General features: G+C 59.8%; 5 protein-coding genes across 5 annotated transcripts; all 5 read right to left on the bottom strand.

The window, feature by feature from the left end:
- Positions 1 to 3,280: 3,280 nt before the first annotated feature.
- On the bottom strand, positions 3,281 to 3,748 carry LMJF_23_1580 (conserved hypothetical protein; the record flags this gene model as incomplete). Its single annotated transcript, XM_001683466.1, has 1 exon — positions 3,281 to 3,748. One exon carries the CDS (start codon positions 3,746 to 3,748, stop codon positions 3,281 to 3,283), a length of 468 nt encoding a protein of 155 aa, XP_001683518.1.
- Positions 3,749 to 4,951: 1,203 nt separating this feature from the next.
- Positions 4,952 to 7,729, bottom strand: LMJF_23_1570 (neutral sphingomyelinase activation associated factor-like protein; the record flags this gene model as incomplete). Its single annotated transcript, XM_001683465.1, has 1 exon — positions 4,952 to 7,729. One exon carries the CDS (start codon positions 7,727 to 7,729, stop codon positions 4,952 to 4,954), a length of 2,778 nt encoding a protein of 925 aa, XP_001683517.1.
- A 1,108-nt stretch (positions 7,730 to 8,837) lies between these two features.
- LMJF_23_1560 (conserved hypothetical protein) lies at positions 8,838 to 9,857 on the bottom strand (the record flags this gene model as incomplete). Its single annotated transcript, XM_001683464.1, has 1 exon — positions 8,838 to 9,857. One exon carries the CDS (start codon positions 9,855 to 9,857, stop codon positions 8,838 to 8,840), a length of 1,020 nt encoding a protein of 339 aa, XP_001683516.1.
- A 3,816-nt stretch (positions 9,858 to 13,673) lies between these two features.
- LMJF_23_1550 (conserved hypothetical protein) lies at positions 13,674 to 16,058 on the bottom strand (the record flags this gene model as incomplete). Its single annotated transcript, XM_001683463.1, has 1 exon — positions 13,674 to 16,058. One exon carries the CDS (start codon positions 16,056 to 16,058, stop codon positions 13,674 to 13,676), a length of 2,385 nt encoding a protein of 794 aa, XP_001683515.1.
- A 947-nt stretch (positions 16,059 to 17,005) lies between these two features.
- On the bottom strand, positions 17,006 to 19,903 carry LMJF_23_1540 (conserved hypothetical protein; the record flags this gene model as incomplete). The annotated part of the gene is made up of 1 exon (XM_001683462.1): positions 17,006 to 19,903. The coding sequence occupies one exon, from the start codon at positions 19,901 to 19,903 to the stop codon at positions 17,006 to 17,008; it is 2,898 nt and encodes a 965-aa protein (XP_001683514.1).
- Between the last annotated feature and the right edge of the window lie 340 nt (positions 19,904 to 20,243).

The raw sequence follows: 20,243 nt of genomic DNA, 5'->3' as shown, positions 1-20,243 counted from the left end.
CCCTAACCCTAACCCTAACCCTAACCCTAACCCTAACCAGTACAGTAGCACACCCGTACACCAGTACAGTAGTACACCGTCACGCACCCGTCCAGGTGGAGAGGGTGTCGCTGTGCAAGGAATCAGTGGAGATATAAACCCTAACCCTAACCCTAACCCTAACCCTAACCCTAACCCTAACCCTAACCAGTACAGTAGCACACCCGTACACCAGTACAGTAGTACACCGTCACGCACCCGTCCAGGTGGAGAGGGTGTCGCTGTGCAAGGAATCAGTGGAGATATAAACCCTAACCCTAACCCTAACCCTAACCCTAACCCTAACCCTAACCCTAACCCTAACCAGTACAGTAGCACACCCGTACACCAGTACAGTAGTACACCGTCACGCACCCGTCCAGGTGGAGAGGGTGTCGCTGTGCAAGGAATCAGTGGAGATATAAACCCTAACCCTAACCCTAACCCTAACCCTAACCCTAACCCTAACCCTAACCCTTACAGTAGCACACCCGTACACCAGTACAGTAGTACACCGTCACGCACCCGTCCAGGTGGAGAGGGTGTCGCTGTGCAAGGAATCAGTGGAGATATAAACCCTAACCCTAACCCTAACCCTAACCCTAACCCTAACCCTAACCCTAACCAGTACAGTAGCACACCCGTACACCAGTACAGTAGTACACCGTCACGCACCCGTCCAGGTGGAGAGGGTGTCGCTGTGCAAGGAATCAGTGGAGATATAAACCCTAACCCTAACCCTAACCCTAACCCTAACCCTAACCCTAACCCTAACCCTAACCCTAACCCTAACCAGTACAGTAGCACACCCGTACACCAGTACAGTAGTACACCGTCACGCACCCGTCCAGGTGGAGAGGGTGTCGCTGTGCAAGGAATCAGTGGAGATATAAACCCTAACCCTAACCCTAACCCTAACCCTAACCCTAACCCTAACCCTAACCAGTACAGTAGCACACCCGTACACCAGTACAGTAGTACACCGTCACGCACCCGTCCAGGTGGAGAGGGTGTCGCTGTGCAAGGAATCAGTGGAGATATAAACCCTAACCCTAACCCTAACCCTAACCCTAACCCTAACCCTAACCCTAACCAGTACAGTAGCACACCCGTACACCAGTACAGTAGTACACCGTCACGCACCCGTCCAGGTGGAGAGGGTGTCGCTGTGCAAGGAATCAGTGGAGATATAAACCCTAACCCTAACCCTAACCCTAACCCTAACCCTAACCCTAACCCTAACCAGTACAGTAGCACACCCGTACACCAGTACAGTAGTACACCGTCACGCACCCGTCCAGGTGGAGAGGGTGTCGCTGTGCAAGGAATCAGTGGAGATATAAACCCTAACCCTAACCCTAACCCTAACCCTAACCCTAACCCTAACCAGTACAGTAGCACACCCGTACACCAGTACAGTAGTACACCGTCACGCACCCGTCCAGGTGGAGAGGGTGTCGCTGTGCAAGGAATCAGTGGAGATATAAACCCTAACCCTAACCCTAACCCTAACCCTAACCCTAACCCTAACCCTAACCCTAACCAGTACAGTAGCACACCCGTACACCAGTACAGTAGTACACCGTCACGCACCCGTCCAGGTGGAGAGGGTGTCGCTGTGCAAGGAATCAGTGGAGATATAAACCCTAACCCTAACCCTAACCCTAACCCTAACCCTAACCCTAACCCTAACCCTAACCCTAACCCTAACCCTAACCCTAACCCTAACCCGTACCTGTACCCGTACCCGTACCCTGACGCTGACTGAGAAACAGCAGAGCGGGCGACACGCCGCGCCGCACCGATGCAAAGAACTTCGCATATGGAGAAATCCAGCAGTCGTATAAGCAGCCACAACACGGAGATGAACTATGGCGATGGTGGAGTGGGAGTTTCTGCTAATCCTCCACCGTATCACAGAGGCGAGGCGCGCAAGTACACACAGTGGGGCAACTACACATCGGCACAGGGGTGTGGGAAACCGCGCCGGCACAACCCCGGGGATGTGGGCACGACGTCATCAAGTGGGGACACGCTTCCCCCCACCGCGCCAGCAAAGGCCAAGTGAGCAGGAGCCCTCTGCGCGGAAAGGTGACCACGGCGACGCAAGGTATGGTTGTGTTTCGTGGTCGAAATGTACCCCGGCAGGGGAAATGTGAGCGATGTGCATCAGGAGCAGCATGACCGCAATCGCCGGCATGTGCGCTGGTGTAAAGGTTTACTTATCTTGCAGGTTACCCGAAAGGTGGATGTAGACGCACGCGGAGGAGGAACAGATGTAAGGCTGGGGCCATCGAGCAGCAAGACAGATCGCCTTGGCTCATTGATGGGAACACTGCCAGTGTATCGAGATAGCAACTTCTGCTGCGATGGCAAATACAGATTTTCCAAGGGGATCTCGTGGTGCTCCTTCATAACCGCGGCGGCGCTGGCTGCAGGCCCTTCTCGATATAGAGAGAGAGAGATTGGTTTGTGCTGGACGTCGGGTCGCGCTCTAATCGGGAAGAGAAGCGGCGAGCAGCCAAATCTTTGGGGGAGGGGGAGGGGTTGACTGACCGGAGAAGCGAAAAAAGAGAGAGTCGGCAGACGCAGTGAGAGCAGCGGTCGCGGCGTGGGGAGCGCTCAACGAGGAGAGACCGAAAGACGGAGGGGAAGACGAGAGGGTTCTATTGAAGGACAGACGGAACGTCTTCCTGGCAGCGGCGACGTCGCCTAGCACACTAGTGCACTTCAACGCGGCGGCACCGTCGCAGATGTACTCTGAGAGCTTTTGTCGCGCACACAAGATCCGTCGACAGTAGAGACGGACCTGAAACGAGAAGATGCGCGGCCTCCGGCCGTCGTATGGGAAGACAGAGGGGCCTATATGAGATGCGTAGGAAGGTAAATCATCGAAAGAGGTAAGAAGGGAGCGGCGGCTTGGCGCCTGGTTTGCCGGCAGTTATTGGTGTACTGGGGTGTACCTTGTCCGCGGCACACCGACACACGCCCACAGGCACTCCTCGTTTAGCAGTACAGCGCTGTTTTTACTTACTTGTGGCTGTTTACTCTGCCGTGAGCATTTGTATCATCGTGAGCGCAGAGCGACAGCCACCAGCAAGACTGTGCGGGGTAACTGCAGTCCAGGTGCACACAGAGACTTCTGGTGCACGGTGGTTTTTCTTGCCATGCTGTTACTTCTCTTCCGTTATGCGCTTGCGGTCAACAGGGAAGCGGTAAAGGGAATGAACGTGAGGAAAGCGAAGAGATTCGATATCTGGCTTCATGGGGTAAGGTGATGGTCAACGAAATGGGCAAAGGCCGCCTCAAAGGAATCGAACACGTCCGTTCCATCGTGCAGCATCAGGTTGAACGGCAGTCCAAAGTTCTCGACGGAGAGGCCCTCCGCCATCTCACCACCATACTTTTCCACCATGGGCCGCGTGTCGGTGGTAAAAGTCAGCAGCAGCTTTCCGAGCGCCGCCGCGTAGCCGAGCTCGAAGGCGGTTCCGCAGTCGGGCTCCTTGGATCGGAACGGGGAGAGGTCGGCGATGACGGCATCGCACGCCCGGATCATATCGATGTTCTTGTTGCGGATGCTCAGGGCTCCGGTGGCGATGTTGTCCACTGGAATGAGCGGCACGACTCCCTTCTCCTTCAGCAGTGCACGTACATGGTTGTAGTACGCCTCGCCGTTGTCGGGGTGGAACACAGCGGGGCCGGCAATGTAGATTGTCTTTGGTGTCGACATTGTGAAATCGGTGCGGTAAAGGGAAGGAGAAGGGCTCTGAGCCACCTAGGCGTCGGGAAAAGAGAGAAGGCGCAGGGCTAGGAAGGTGAGCAGTCGAAAAAGGGAGAGTGGCTCGGTCACGCGGGCCAGACATGACACGGAGTGGAGTACGAGGCACAAAACCACCAGCGCAGAGCAAAGAGGATTCACCGAGAACGTCATCGATCGAATAGCCGGGCCGGGAAAAGGTGGACGCTGACGACGTGAGGAAGACAAGAGTGAATGATGAGGGTCTCGCGGAGTGTTTTCCGGAACGCGTTTGTTCTGCTGCACAGTATGCGCCAAACGGCACTCTAGCGTGGATGGCACAGGCCCCATTCGCTAAGTGCGAAGCAGCCGTGGACACACGCGCTACAGCAGTGCGCCCACCCACTTATTGGAGCACGGCCTGTGTCTCAGATTCTAACCGCCAGCTGCTGAGCAGGTCGCTTCAGAGCTGCTTACCTATCATGCCAGGCCGTAACCCGCGGTGCATTTCCTCGGAGTAACACTCAGGCTTTTCTGCCACAGTAGGCAGTGTGAGGGGCTGATGTGAGGCTCGTTCCAGTCACGCTGGCACTCTGTCCATCGCGTGGATAGCACCAGGGTGTTCACTGTCGCTGACCGCTCCGACTCAGCGCCGTCCAGAACCTGGACGCAGACATAAGCAGCGATACAGAGCTAAGACCCCCTCACGTCTCAGGCATATTACCCTGTCATCAGGAAAAGTGCTGCGGCATTGGCAGGGATAGACGGGCTTCTTGACTCGAAGAGAGTGCAGGGGTTCAGCGAACGCGGAAACCACGCTGAGGTGTCCCACACCATCAGAGGATCAGTCACAGAAGAGGATTGCAATAAAATGGTCACCTTTGTTTCGGCGGCTCACTGCATAGAGGGTGAGAGACGCGTGCGAAACAGCGCAAGATTCTGTGTGCTGCATCTGTCATGAGAGACCGACTCACACAAAGCACGCCCAGAGAAGCCAGGCAGCTGCATTGTTTGGTTTTTTTTGCTGTTGTTGTGGAAGAAACGCTCTTGTTCGATGGGCCTCTAATGCAGGCTGCGGAAGAGAGAAGTGCCCCACTGCAGGAACAAAGAGCCCAAGGCGCAATCGCAAAAACGCGACGAGCGGCGGACAAGGTCGAAAGGCTGGAGACGCCGTCGTGTCTCACTACAGGAGGTGCCTCACCCTGTCAGCTGAGCCGTCAGTGCGGCCATCGTAAGGACGAGTGACGGCTCACAATCGACAAGGGCGGTGCCCACGAAAGCGATGAGGTTGCCGGCGGACGAGAGGCGCAGAGACCGCAGCCGGCTGCACGGCAGCGGCACGGCGCGTTCCCCACTGTGCAGCAGCTGGAACACCTCAAGGGCTCCATTGTCTATGTGTATGCAGAGCGGGTAGAGCTGGTAGGCCAGCTGAGGGCAGGTGATGATAGATGCAGCAGTGGTGGAAATACGCCTCAGCGGGAGGCCTCCAAGATCATAGAGAGTGGCCTCCTCGAGAAAGAACACCCAGAAGCGTGTGAGCCGATCTGCGGGCATGATGTGCAGCACCGCTGATGGAGCAGGCACCTGTTGAAGCATGCACTCGCAACACGTGCCTCCGCGACAAACAAAGACCTCCAACTGCTCGGTGGCGGCGACAACGGTGTCGCCATCCGCCGAGGTGCCGATGCACGCGACCCGCGAGGAGGCCTCGCACGCAAATGAGAGCGGCGACTCAAACAGTAACGGCGATGTGCCGCGCTGCAGTGCCCAACCCGAGAGTTGTGCGTTGGAGTCTGCAAGAACGACCAGCTGTGATGCGAAACAAGCGTGGAGGACAGGTGCAGGCGTCACCTCAGCGGTAAAGTGCGCCACAGCGTGCGAGGTGAGCGACAGAACGTAACAACTTGTAGTCTCTGTGAAAACGAACATGTGGCCGTCGTGAAAAGCAGTGGCAGTGATGAGGCCATCAAAGTCGGGGAAGGAGCGAATGCGCTTGCCCGTCGCAACGTCGAATAGCGTCGCCGTGCGCTGATCACTGCCAACGACAAGCAGCACTGCCGTCGGTGAGGCAGGTGGATCGACATGACTGTGGCCAAGTGTGACGAAACGAGCTGACCGACAAGATAGCGAAGTGGTAGAAATGACGGTGAGAACTGCTGCGTGTGTGGGCAGACCATGCGCGTCTTCGTCGTCTGCGTCCGCCGAGTCGGCCACGGTGTCCGTCGCATCCTCAATGAACTGCAGCGCCTCCATCATGCTCAAGAGGCGCTGCTGATTGGCAGACTTGGTCACGCACCCGCACGCTTCTAAGGCTTCTGCCGTGCACGCAAGGGTGTGCACGATCCTCGCGCGTGGCGGATGCATGTCGGCGAAGAGTTGAATCGGCACATTCCCGAACTCTCTGGCGTATTCGCAGGATGAGAGGTGGAGTCCAGGCACGCTCAACTGCCTGTCACACTGCGGGTACGAGAAGGGGTGAAATAAGTTATCAGCCACACACGCATGCTCGCCAGTCTGCGCAGTGCCAAAGACGAGGTCAATCCATAAGTGGAGAGACGCGGAGACGATATCGCTCTCGAGGGCTGCGCGATGTTGACGTACAAAGTCCTCACTGCTAGCCGCCCAGGGAGGCAGCTTAACATACGCGGCCACGGGAGACCCGTCGGTATGCAAACCGAGAGGAAGGAGAGGGGGCCCGCACAGCGCCACGAAGCCTTCGTCGAAGAACTGCGGAATGAGCTCGCGGAAGTTGCTCGAGTTTGTCGTGACGCTGTTCCAAAGCTGTGGAATAGACTCCATGATGCGCTCCGGCACATCGAGCGTACCGCCCTGAAGACTTAGCTGAAACTCAGGGTGAGGGCGCACTAGGTAGTAGGCGACGATAGCAGCGGAGGAGTAGTGCGTCGAGTACAAGTATGCCGTCTCCTCTGCTTCTCGCAAGAACTCAGCCCGCTCCCGGAGGAGGGCCAGCCGCGACGGGGACAGGGCACCTATCGGCTTCGACAGGTCGCGGAAGGTCGACGGCTGAGAAAGGTCCAGCGCAGATGAGGTGTAGTCGGCGAGTACCCAAGGAAAGACGGGGTACTGAAAGACGTCGTTTGTGCACCGCGACGCCCACTTGTTCAGGTGCAGAAGGTACTCGTAGCTGGACATGAAGTGGTTCCTCCACGCTTCCGAAACGGCCTGGATGGACACATGGTAGGGTAGAATGCCGAGGCGCTCGGCAAGCAGGTGCGCAGCCTCATCCCTTTCGGGAGGGTTGTGGAAGATAAGCGACAGCGCAGGAGTCGCTGCAGGTGAGTCGGACGTGTACAGGTCGAGCCCCACAGCCTGAAAGATGATCCACCGAGCAAAGGTGTGCCGGCACTGGCGACGGTCCAGCCTTACTTCCCCGTGCACCGACAAAGGGAAGAGCGGCTCAAAGACAAGGTCGGCATCGCCGATGTAGAGAACGCCTCTCTGCTCCCGCATCGGCACCTGACGCCGCGCACAGAAGCTGACAACAGAGGAGGCACTCTGCAAAGCAACCTCGCGGCGTGACAGGATGTCCTCGATGCGATGCCGAGTAAAGAGGCTGCGGAGGGACTCCGCGACCCACTCAGACGTGCGTGGAAAGTGAAACACCCACGTCTCCTTGTTCGGGTATGGCCTGCAGATGCCGGGAACCGAGTGCTTGCTGGTTGGCGGCGTGACCACCTCGCGGTGCTGTGCGTTCCTGCACGTGAACGTTACAGAAATGTGCTCATTGCAGAGGTGCACAGCGGCATCCGCCACTCTTGACAGTGGGAAAATAACGACGTTCGGGCCGCCGTCATCAAAAAACAAATGGTCCGACGCCAAGGACAGTACGCCTTCCGTGACAGTGCCCAGAAGCGACCTCCACCTAGAGGCGGGCCGCACACACTCGTCCTCGCCGAGAAACCACTCCTTGTCCGTGAGCCAGTAGAGCGTCAAACGAGAGCGCCGGCGACGCATCGCGCACGGGGCTTCTGTTCAGGTGTAGGGTGTATGTAGAGGTGTATGTAGGTCTGTTACCTCGGACGAGGTGATCAAGTCATCGTGCGGAGGACAGCGGCAGCAAAGAGGACCTCTCTGCTCGGTCCCACCCCCGTGCCACCGTCGACGTGCGAAGTAGCGGTTGCGAAGAATGGAGCAGCCCAACGGCCCCCCTCTTATGCCAGCCTCAGCAAGAAAAGGCGCGCAGCTGGCACTTGCTGAGCGGCTCTGCTGAAGCGCGTGGCGGTAGCGACGTGGTCGATCAGATGTAAAGGAGGTAGGGTTGTGCCGCGTTTTTGTAGTTGTTTGCAAGGAAATGGAGAAGCGCAAGGGAAGTAGGCGAGCGTGAGAGAAGGCAGGGTGCACGGAAACAACAAGAAGGCGGGTGGGCAAGGCGGACGCAGAGAGCAGCTGAGGGGCCGTGAGTGGCGGAGTGCAGCGGAGAAGAGGACGAGGCAGTGGGCATCCACAAGCAGCGAAACGAAGTCAGCCAAGTGACGTGCAGCTGCGCTTGGTGGCCAACCCCGAGCAGCACGCTCCGTGAACGGGCACAGCCTCACTAGTGTTGCTGTGCCCTCGGCGCCCCCTTGGAGGCACTGTCTCCAATCTGCGGGCTTGCGTGCTGTGGGGGTGCTCCAGTGCACGTCTTTGGGGGATGCGCAGTCGCCACCCAAAGTGCGAGGACGTCGTCGCGCTCGGCAGTTGAGCACCTTGAGAGATGGAGAGAGCAGGTGATGAGAGTAGCAGAGGACATACACAAAAGGCAAGATAGTAAGGAGTCCGTCGTGGACAACAATGGCAGAGTGCCAGCAAGCAAGTTGTGGAAAAGAGAGAAAGAAGCGTGCTAAACGTAGGTGCGGGGAGCACTGGCGATAAGGCATGCAAGTACTGGTCAGTGTGCCGACAGCGCAGCAAGCGGCCAGAGGTGCTATCCGTCGACAGAGCACAAAAAAAAAAATCAAACAAGGCAAACGATACGCTAGAAGATGCTCCGTGTACAAGAGGTGATAGGCACTGAGAAGAAGATCACCTCCGCTATCTCACCGAAGTGTCTGAACCCCCCTCCTCTTTTTGGTCCCTTGCGCTTCTATGAACGACTGGGCACAGCGCACGTGTCCACTTCCAGCTGTTGCGAGTTGTAGAATTGTGTGCGTGAGTGACGTGCACACTCCATCACAGGGCCGCGGAACTCCATGTCTAGATCCACCGCAATCCAAAGCAGCGGCTGCAAGGCTTGTGCTTGTGGGGTGTCGCAGCAGGGAATGTTGCTGTGGAGGAGCGGGCGCATTAGCTCCATTGATTTATGATGGCGCCAGCGTGTGTGGTAGAAGATATACGATATTGTCATGCTTTTGATGAGGGTCATGCGTGGGATCTCGGCGACCAGCTCCTGTTGGCGTGTGTAGGGAAGCTGCGAGATGTGCACCACTCTCAGCATGTCGACGCAGTTGACGAGGTGAGGCGCTGCGCTGGAGCGCACGCGCAGACCTACTGCGGCCGCCGCCGTCGCCTCGACCCACTCAAACGATGTGTAGCGGAACTGTGCGGCGATAGTGGTCAGCGAGCTGCCGATGGAGTGCTCGTACGCCTCCTTGGTGAGGAGGTTGCGGTGCACAAGGTCAGCGTCAACGAGAAACGGATTGTTCGTCTCTTGAGCGTTGAACACCGTCACTTCCTCCGCCACCGTCACGCTGCCAGCGCAGTCGGTGGCGCACAGCAAGTGCTGATGAGACGATGGGGAGTCACTGCGCACAAATGCCGCATCAAAGCACTCCGATAGGGAGGCCGGGCGCCATCGCATGGCAGCTCCGCTGCACTCCAGTAAGGAGCACGAGCCCGGCGGTGTGCAGGGCGGCGGGTACAAGCCGAAGACCTCGCGCTTTCTCGAGAGCGGCAGCGAGCTGAAGGGAACGGCGCTGAGCGGAAGCCGAATGACGCTGCTGGTCGGCAGCACCAGCTGTGCCGGATAGAGCGGTCGGACAGCGAAGCAGGCCAGGTGTCGCGGCAGAAGCCACTGGTTGCTCTGCAGCGCATTGTGCGCCTTGTAACGCTCCATCAGCTGCAGCGCCTCCGTGTTCTGAATTGGCCGGCATGTCAGTGCCCACATCGCCGCTCAACCCGGATGAAGCGGGACGGGGGGCGGCAGTGGCGCCCCGCAAATCAACAAGCTCGCACGAAAAAAGAGATGCGAGCGTCGCCGTCCTGCTGAGGGTGGAGGCACTCGGCGTCAGAGCGATGCTCATGCGGCGATGATGGACAGAGGGTGCAATGACGGCTGATAGAAGCGCAACAGGGAGATAGAGAGAGAGAGCGAGGGAGGGGGACAACGGTGAAGAGGCAACGCGATCCCATTCTGGAAAGTAAAAGACGGAAGCGCTTTGCGCAGCGCCGCCTTTGTGCTGGCGGCCGCACCTCTTCAGGTATGCTCGTACCGCCCACAGATCCCCGCCTTGCCTGCCTGTCATCTTAGCTGGCGTAGTGCCCACGGTGGGTGGGAGGTGGAAAGTGGCAGTGTACACCGTGGCAGTGGATCAGGGGTGTATCGTGACCGACTGCAGCAGCAGCGCTCCTGCGCCGACGCAATCATCAAAAGAGCAAGGAGCGGACGCAGTTTCTTCACGGCGGGCCTGCGGTGAGAGAGCGCCCGACCTCCTTCGCACCTAGGCGAGACATGGTGCAGACGAAGAGGCACACGGCGATGAGGGGGAGAGGAGCTGCCGTGGCTGACAGTCCCTCGCGTCTGAAGTTGACGGCGCGAGTGGCCACACGCGCACTTCGTCGAAGTCAGCACTCACGCATCCGCAGCGAGTGTCGCCTCACACCTGCTGTAGAGCTCCAGCACAGTGCATGCGCGCGCCGTGGCGAGACAGACCGACATCCACCTCAGTATGGATGAAAAACACCCCTTGTATGGACACGCGAAGAGCCCCCTCCTCACGCCGTGCTCGCACTTTCTAGCTCTATCACCCCGGAAACGGTGGTCTGCTTAGCGCCAACGTGTGTAGGCGCATCGAGCGGAACGAAGCCCATGACAGCGGAGTCGAACGTCAGTTGCTCTGCATAGTATGTAGTTCCTGAATGAGCGCCACGTCAGCGCCCCTAGACGCCGCTGTAGCCGTGGTAGTAGAGCCGTCTCCAGAAACTCGCCCTCCCGAGACCCGCAGACGACGCAGATGAGTCGGCTAGTCTCCTGCAGCGCTGGAGTGTCGCGCGCCGGCCGATCATCAAGTTGGTCGAGATTGGGTGCCTCTCGCTCATACAAGCCGTCAAGATGACGAGCGCTGCGTACCCCGCCCACAAGCCTGCCGCGCCGCCCCGCAGCTGCTTCTGCAGAGCCTCCGTCGGGGGCCTGGCGCATGGTCAAACTCGAACATCGTTTCGCGGTACATCTCTGCGAGAAGACATGAGGGAAAGCGCTGTGCCTCGTTGGACATAAACGAATGCAGCAATGTAGTTGGTCGCAGCAGCCTCAGCGCAAAGAGCTGCGTCAGCTGGCGCTGTTGCGGTAGCTGCTATTGGGCTCTTTTCTGTGCGCGCACGCCAAGAACAGCATGAGGGTGTGAGGTGCTGTGCGGCATGGTACAGCTAATGGCGCTTACGGGAAAGGGAAGACTGCATCGTAGACGCGCAACCTGTTCTGCTCTGCGCCTGCGTGCTGAGCTGTCCGGTCACATGCGTGCCCACAGCAGCGTCGGTGCGGCGGTGAGAGACAAGCGCGCCAGCCCGAGAGTGCCCCACCGCTCAATAAACTTTCACCGTAGTTTCCTCCAGTAGAGGAGACAGGAGTACCTTCTCCTTGCTGATGGCCCTCGATCACTGCACGTACAAACCTTGGGCAACGAGCGCGCTCTCATGATGATAACGTTGTCATTACTACCCGAAGTCCGCACCGGCACTGCTGCGAAGAGGCGGTCGTGCCGATCTCCGTATTGACAGTGCGGTGGAGCATTACATCACTGAAGAAGATGTCCAACTTGCACAATGCACGCAGAGCCTGGTGTACACCGTGGAGGGTTCTCCTGGAACCAGTGATCAACACGCGAGCTGGCTCAGGCCGGGAGCAAAGCTCGAATATCCGCAGATGAAGTGTGGATGAGGAAGACATGTGTTTCGTGCACCCTCTAATTTCCACTAAAGGCAAACAGGCAGCCTACTACATGGCGAAGGGGAGCCAGCAAATGAAGAAGAAGTCGCGCTCTTCGATTCGTCCCTTTTCCTCTTCCTTGCCGCGTGAGGAGTGCCTCTTGCGGAGAGGCAGAACGGTAGTGCAGAAAGGCTGTTGGGGGCAGTGGCCAAAAGGCGCCTGCGCCTGCGCAAAAGTGCACGAGTGTGGCGGCGTGCAGAGAGAGAAGGGAGAGGCCTGTAAAGGGGTATGAAAGGTGCGAGTCAGCCGAAAGGGGGCAATGGGGCAGCACACGGCAGTGCGCGCCGATTCGTCATGGGCGCACGGCCGCCGGAAACGCAGGCGAGGCAAGTGGCAATGGCACCTGCGGAAATGGAGGAGATGGAACGCGGAGAGCGGCGTGCACCCGTGCACGCTCGCACGTTGACATGCACCACCATCCCCATCCCCGCGCTTGCCACGGCATGAAAAGGTGGAATTTGCGCTTACTCACTCGCTAGGCGGCCTGCGCTAAGTGTTTTGTCTCAACGCATTACCTCACCATCAACGCAGCACGCCGACACAATGCACAACCACAGCTCTCTCACCACTGCTGCACTGCGGCTCAGTCCAGGTCGTCTAGGACGAGCCGTTCTGCCGTCGAGCCGGTCCGTGGCGCTGACGAGCTCTTCCTGTCCCTCCTCCTCCCTTCTTCGCATGCGTGCTGCGCGATCAGCGCCACACGGACCTGGGCGCACTGCACGCTTTAACCCACGCGGGCCGCGTCCAGGGACCTGGCCGAGGGGCGGAAGTGGCGGCGTCCGTCGTGCGGGCAGCAGGGGCTGGTGGCCCGGACGCATGCCGCGTGAACCCAGGGAGGAGGTTGGCCAGCCGCAGGCCAGGGCCCACTGAGATCCTGCACTCGGCCCGTACGCCGTGCGACTTCCGCTGAGCTGCTTCAAGCCGCGGCATCCCACAGCGTGGTGCGGTGACTCGCCACATGGGCGTTTCACTGACTCGATGGCGTCATTCGGGGTGCTCTCGTCACGCTTCCGGCATGTGTGCCTCATCAGCCCACCCGGCCGGGATGTAGAGGATGCCGCATACTTCGCGCACATGTACTGTGGAGTTGACTCGTACGGACCTCTTCGCGCCTCTTCCGTGCGTCCCTCGTGCTCTGCTCACGCGTAGAGGCTTGCGTCAGATGGGACGCGCCATGCCAGCGATGGGTGACAGCGTCTGCGCACACACAGCTCATCGCGTGCTTATTTTTGCTGAATCCTCGACACGGTCTGTACTGAGCGGGCCCAAGAGCAGTCAAGGACGGTAAGCCTCTCCGGCGCCGCGCAGGCCCGGGTCTGTCCGCCAACACCGAGCGTCCGCAGCCAATACCCGAGGGCGGGCTGCAGGCTGCGTGGCTTCCCCCTCCCATCCTGCATCCCCCACAGAGTGGGCACTAGGCGCGCATACCGCCGGTCAGGTGGACTCCGGCATCATGAGGGCCCGCTGCATGTACGCAGTAACGAAAAATGCCTGTGGCCGCTTTACAAGAGCGCGGCGAGCAATCCTTTATCGTAAGCACACTTTCCACACGGTTGGCACAGCCAGCGCGGAGTCCAGCAACAGGTAGGAGGGAAGGGCACGAATACAGTCACCCATTCACACAGTCACGCGTGTGAAAAAGGGTCGGCTCAGTCGTTCGGTGCCTCTTTTCATATGAAACTCTTCTTCGTTGCCCAGGGAGGGCGTAGGGGAAGTCGAACAGCACGAACATCCGCGTTGTGGAAGCGCCACGTCACACAGGCGCGCGTGCCAGCAACTCTACTCCGCCCCCTTCGCACTCTGGCGCTTGTTGAAGCGAATCGACGCCTGCTGGCGTCGCCGAGCCACCTTCTCAAACTCCTCCACATTTGTGCATAGAGACTCCCACAGCCGCCAGTACACCTCGCCATGCTCCGTGGACGGGTCCTGGCTGTCCCCGCACGCGTCGAGGATAAGATGCGCCTGTGCCGTGTTGCCAGAGCGCTTCTCGATCGCGGCCCAGTGAAGCGCAACACGCTGCAGCAGAAGTGCGTGCTGGAGGCGCTGAACAAGAGCCCCGCAGTACGCGCGCACCGAATTGTAGCCCCTGCGCTGCTCCGTGAAGGTGATAGAGTGCTCAAGAATGGCCTGCAGGACACGGAGGTGCTCATCACGCCCCCGCAGCGCTGCAGTAGCGACTAAGGAAATCTCCTGCATCATGCGAACAGCTGTGCCATATAGGCCGATCGCTGCCTCCATGTAAGCGCAGCTGACGTACAGGTCGATGACGGCAGACGGTGCAGTGCGTATGGCGACCGGGGTCACTTGCTGCACAAGGCTGAACACTTCGCGGAACTGATGCAGCGGCACCTGTCGGCCGTCGCGGACGCACAGGAAGGAGAGGTACTGCTCCAGCACAAAAAGCTGTGCGGTAGGCTGCTGCCGCGTGGCAGCGACGGCTCTCTCCAGCATCATGACCGCAATGGACTCTTGCCTACAGACGTAGGCCTTGTGAGCCACGTAGCAGGCGGCTTCCGCGGAGAAGGCGGGCGAGCTGGCGAGTGCCTCGACAAGGCGGTGCCAAGCGGCCGCGTTGGCCGAGTCGTAGGCAGCGCAAACGTCACACCACATGATCCACGCGTGTGGGTGGTGCGCCACGCGGGGCAGCGCTGCACTCGACTGCAGAAGCCCGTTTCGGCTGCGCTTTGAAGCGCCACTGCGAGCACCGCTGGTCAGTCTCTCCGCGAGAGCATCCCGCACTGACAAGGGCGAGGCGAACGACATCAACTGAACCTCAACAAGAAGACCAAGGAGCTGCACGTTTAGAGCGGCACTGGTGAATGGCACGCACCACGTGCCCTCACTGAGCACCGCTATGGCGCTGTCCAGCTTGCCGCCACGAATGAGGGTCTGGGCACAAGAAGAGAACAACTGCGCCGCCGCGCCGTCTACACGCGACATACCTGCAGTACACTGCTGAATAGCCTGGCGGTAAAGAGCGACGAGATCGTCAAAGGTGGAGCGGCCGGCGTAGACGTCCTCCTGGAGCAGCTCCACACGCTTGAGCCACAGTGCTGCATTGTGCGGGCTGTTCCGCAGTTGCGCCTGGTTAAGGAGCAGCGGGAACTCGCGCGCAAGTCGCTCGAGGTGCCTGAGTGGGTCGCCGTCACCGAAGAGATGCTGCACCACACCGTTGTACGCGGCGTCGTCGAGGCCTCGGAGATCGGGATCCACGGCAAAAGACTCCACGAGTTGGTCTTCCATCTCCACGGCAAGGTGGTAGAGCGAGATCAGCGTCTGGGCCTCCGGTGCCTCGTCCAGCAGCTGGCGCAGCTCCTGTCGGCCCTCTCGCATGTGCCCCTGACCGTAAAGAAAAACGGCAAAGGCCATGGAGAGCTCGACCGGAGAGGCGCAGCGCAGCTTTCCAAGAGCGACCAGCTCACGCAGCCGGCCGATATCGCCTGTGAAGCGCCAGCCCTTTCCTTGCAGTGCCGTCTGCACCGTCTCCCAAAAGCTCACGTCGCTCAAGAGCAGGTCACGCTCCTCGACGGCGCCCTTATTCGACTTGTCGGGCAGCCCCAGGCGCACGCACTCTTGCAGAAACCCATTGAAGTCGCCCTTCTGCACGAGCACCTGAAAGTACTCCCGCTTCGCATGCAGTGAGCGCTGGAAGGAGAGATAAAGCCACCAGACAGCCCGCACTGTGGCACTGGGCACGATGGGCATGGCGCACCAGCGCTTTGCAATTTTCCAGAGATGATGGTGCTGAGTCGCTGGCAGCGCGGCCAGGGCGCGCGCGAGTATGTGCCGCGTCATTGTCACACGCGGCACTTCAGAGGCGACGACAAACTCCATGTAGCTGACCCAGAGCATCGGCATCTTCGGAAGCTCCGTCAACGCCCGCTCGTACACCTCGCGCACCGCTTGGAACCACTCGTTCGGCCCGCACATCCTACTGGTCTCCCGCTGGCGATAGCTAATGTAAGCCATCCACAGCTTGTAGGAAGAGGCAAACGCACGCAAGGCGCGCTCGTACACTAGCGTCACCGCGTTCGCCCTTTCCACGGGATCAGCCGCAGTGGCCGCAGCGGTGGTGCGGGCCAGCTCCGCCCACGTCTTGGGCGACGTCGAGGCCTCTTTGGCCACCTCCCATTGTAGGGCGCTCACGCGCGGGTCGCCGTCCATTTGGTTAACGCCCCTCTCCCAGCTTTCGGTCTTCTTTTACTGAGTTCATGCAGACTCGCCGGCAGAAAGGCACACTGCGAGAGTCTGTGACGACCCCGCTGCGTCTGATGGGCGGCACCTGTGAAGAGCGTGTCGATCGCTCGATGGTATCGGTGGTGAGAACGCAGTGACCTTCCCAAAGCTGTCTGCTCAACGAAGACTCCGCGGTGAACAGCAGACTCTATGGGGGATATGACGGTGACAACGAGAGTAGACGAAGGAGGCACAGAGAGGGACAGAAGTAGAGGAAAGTCAAGATCGTCGTTGGGACTGAAAAGGCAGACGTTGACTGAGCACCCTCCCCGCCCACCCTCACGCAACGTTGCGTGCGCTAAGAAATGCGGAGGTGGGGGAGAGAGAAAGAGGGAATGACGTGCACATAAGCGCACGTGCAGGTGCGCCGGTCCCCTCCCTCCATCCATCCATGCGCCCTGTGCGACAGCACCAACATGGCCGAGAAGGGATAGAGAAATCAGGCAGTCGCTGCAGTGACAAGATTCGTGCAGCGGACGCGCTCAACGCGCAGGCACACATGTGGCGACTGCTGCATAGTACAGGGTGGCTGTAGAGAGGGGAGGGAGGGAGGGAGGGAGGGGCAGCAATTCTGGGCCTGCAGGTTTGCGTGGCACGGCATTGGACATACAAGCAAGCAACAACAGCAGTAATCTCTTCTTTGTAAAGCGGCTGCCAGCCAGCTGCTCCACTTCCCACTCAGCCACTCGCGCGCGGCTCTCTCTGATTCGGGCCCCGTCGACGCTGCACCTCACCAAACACGCACGTACACACAGGCTCGCTCTCTCCTCACGTGCACGTGTGCGACGGTGACGAAGTTAAGTCCATAACGACATGGCGTCGCACATCTATAGCATTCAACTATCCGGGCACGCATTTTTCAGCGCGGCAAGCACCTAAGCAGTCCTCGGGCAGTCGGCATCCCCTCGAAGAACGCTAAGGCGGAGACAGTCCAAGAGCAGTGCCTCCGAGTATGAGCGCAGTCTCTGCGCGTACTGCTCCACCTCGGCGGGGGTACAGGCAAGAAGCTCCACAAGGCGAGAGGTCGATGGGGCGAGGGCGACCACCAGCCGCTGCTCCTCTGTGCCGCACCCGCCCAACAACTGTGCACCAACCCGTGACATCAAGGCAGCCCATGACGTCTCGTTCTCAAGCTCCTTGCGCAGGTCCGAGATGCTCTGCAGGTGCTCGTCTGCCTTTGTGATCACGCGGAACACATGCTGCCCAGAGTAAGCCAGGCGCTCTTGAATGTGAACGCTCATTGAAGTGTACTCGGTTCTCGTCAAGTCTGACGCCTCCGCAGCCAGGAAGACGCAACACCGCACACCTGTCTGCGCAGCTAAGTAAACAGCTGATAGGTCACTCGACGCGACGCGGCACTGGACGGTGCGGAAGCACGTCCCACGGCGCCCATGGCGCCGGGCCTCCTTATGGTGCAACAGTGACGAGATGCATGAGGAGAGCGTCGAGACGCCGCAGCCTGCACACCCCACACTGCAGCAGAATGTCGTTCGCGCCACCTCACGCCTCAGCTCGAAGCAGTGGCACAGTGCCCAGAGCAGCATCGACTCGCGGAGATACGACAGCGGTGAGCCGGAAGCCGAGCTGGCCTCACTCTTGAAGATGTGGGCAACCGCGCCGTAAAAGCTGCTAAGAGAGAGCTCAGTGTACAGCAACTGGTCCATGTACACCGGTGAACATTGCGCGGCGTTGATGTGGTACTTTGTGTGGGCGTACAAGTACGCCTCGATGCACGCAAACGGGACATCCTCGTCCACCTCAGCGTCGCCGTCGAGCACGCGGAGCATTCGCACAAGCGTGTTGCGGTACGAGATTTCACTGAGAAGCGACAGCACGCCGAAGATGCGCTGCCTCCACGACGCGCATCGCGACCTCCACACCTCGACCCCTGTGAAACCAGTGCCCTTCCACTCCTTCAGCGCGTTCTTCAGGTAGGCCGCCTCGATGCCGGGCACACGCAGTGCTGGTACCGCGTCGGTGGGCGCGTCCGCCGCCCTGGCAGACAGTCGAGCCCCCACACTGCTAATGAAGTCCAGCAGGCCGCTGCCAGGTTTGGCCGTCGCACCGGCGTATCCAGGCGAGAGGGTGACCTCAGCCGCAGAGGCAAGAGCGCACAGGGACTCGAGAAGCGGATTGTACAGCGCGTTGCCTGCGGCACTTGGAAAGGCGACGTCGTCGGTGCCGGCTAAGACATAAAGCGGCTGCAGTTGCAAGGCGCACTCAACAAGCCCCGGTGCAGCTTCGGCACTCCATGGTGCAGAGCCCTGCTGCGCCGCGCAAAACAGCTCGAACAAGTCCTCCGGGAGCGCCACCGTCGCCGGCGCCGGGGCAAAGGCTGTACCCAGGGACGTCTGCACGAGGAGAAACGCTGATATGTTCAATGGAACCGCGTCCCGCAAGCCGCGACCAGCAGCGCGCTGCTGCACCCAAGGCAGGAGGCAGGCAGTGCACTCGAGATGAAGCGGAGTGATAACGACAACACGCGGGAAGAGCGGAGTGGCGCGAGGATACGACGGTGTCAGCGTCACCCGAGGGCAGTAATGCAAGTTAGCCCCCTCAACACTCACGTGCAGCAGCGGTCCTTCGGTACGACAGCTGACGGACGTAACAGACGGCGACAGCCATTGCAGCGAAGATGGAAAGAAGAGCTCTGATAATGCGCGCAGCTGCCCTACCACGTCAAACACCTCTGCCTCCTCCGCCTCGGTAGACAGCTCGTCTGGCGATGAAAGGCGGAAGTGCAGTCCAGTCCAGTCTGTCACCCGGCACTGTGCCCCTAAGAGCATGTTGCGGTAAAAACCGTTTGCGTAGCCTAGCGGTGGTGTGTCGACGGCGACGCCCGAGCCCCGCTGCGATAGGGCCACCGTGTCGCTCACGAAAGGCGTGTGCTCGATCAGTGGCAGCTGCGTGAAGTGCAGGAGCTGCCCGCTTAGAGGGAGGGTGTGTGCCAGTAGACGCGGTCCCTCCTTTAACAGCAGACGGGGCGTTCCGTAGGTGATGCACAGGACCGATGCGCACAGAGCAGGGCACGCCGTCGTGAGGAAGGACAAGAAGGTCAGGGCGGCGCACAGGGCGAGACGGCCACCATCGCCAATCCCGCAGAACACGATCGACGCTCCCTCGCGCTGCATAATGCTGAGCAACTCCATCGCGCGGGTGCGCTTGCCTGTATGCAGCCGCGTCGTAGCCACCATGTAGTATACCGTTCTTGCCGGCCCGACCGGCAGTGCGGCGGTGCCGCTGTAGAGCATGCGATACGTGCGCACAGCAATATCGCCTTCAAGGGTGTAGCAGACACTCTTCCCGTCGAGCACTGCCGCGTTGTCGATGGTTGAGCTGCGCGCGGCACTCAGCGCCGCAATGTCCTCGGCCTCCACGTTCGCGCTAAGGTACAGCGCATCGAAAACGCACACCGGCGGTCGGGCAGAGCAGCGCCAGGGCATAGCCACGTTGCAGGACGCCGTGAATGCGGCCTTGGCAGAGACGAGACCAGAAGTGGACCCTGCAAAGCTGGCCTTGGCCACGACTCGCACGTAGTAAGTCTCACCTTCATGCGGAGTGGCCAGGAGAACAAAGGTGTTACTGCCCGTGGCGCAGTACGGCTGCTGTCTAACTCTGCACGAACAGTTGTACTCGATCTGATACTCCCACGCCATGTGCTCCGCAAAGGACGTGGTGTGTGGAGTGCGCGGCTGCTCCCAACACAACACCGCATGCGTCGCGAAGACTGCCACCACGGACGGTGGCTCAAACGTTAGGGAGGCGGGTGGCATGACCCCCCCCTGGTCCCACTCAAAGGCGCAAGGAAGCACAGAGGGGGGCAGCTGACACCCACAAACACATGCGGGGACGTGCGTAACGGGCGTGCTGTGTATTACGCGGAGACAACGATGTGCGGGTATTTGTGTGCCCCTCTGCGTGTACGTGTGTGTGTGGGTGGGTGGGTGGGTGGGTGGGTGGGTGGGTGTGTGGGTGTGTCTTGCACAGTCTCCTTGGAGTGCTGGGAAACACTCTGCAGGGACTGCGCGTCTTGCTACACTGCGTCGCGGCACTGCAAAGAAGGGGGAGGTCAGAAGGACGCAAAGACGGAGGAAAGAGAGGAGGGCTAGGGCA

This window comes from Leishmania major, chromosome 23 (genome assembly GCF_000002725.2).
Source record: "Leishmania major strain Friedlin complete genome, chromosome 23".
NCBI lineage: Eukaryota > Euglenozoa > Kinetoplastea > Trypanosomatida > Trypanosomatidae > Leishmania > Leishmania major.
This window is presented reverse-complemented; position numbering and strand designations above follow the sequence as displayed.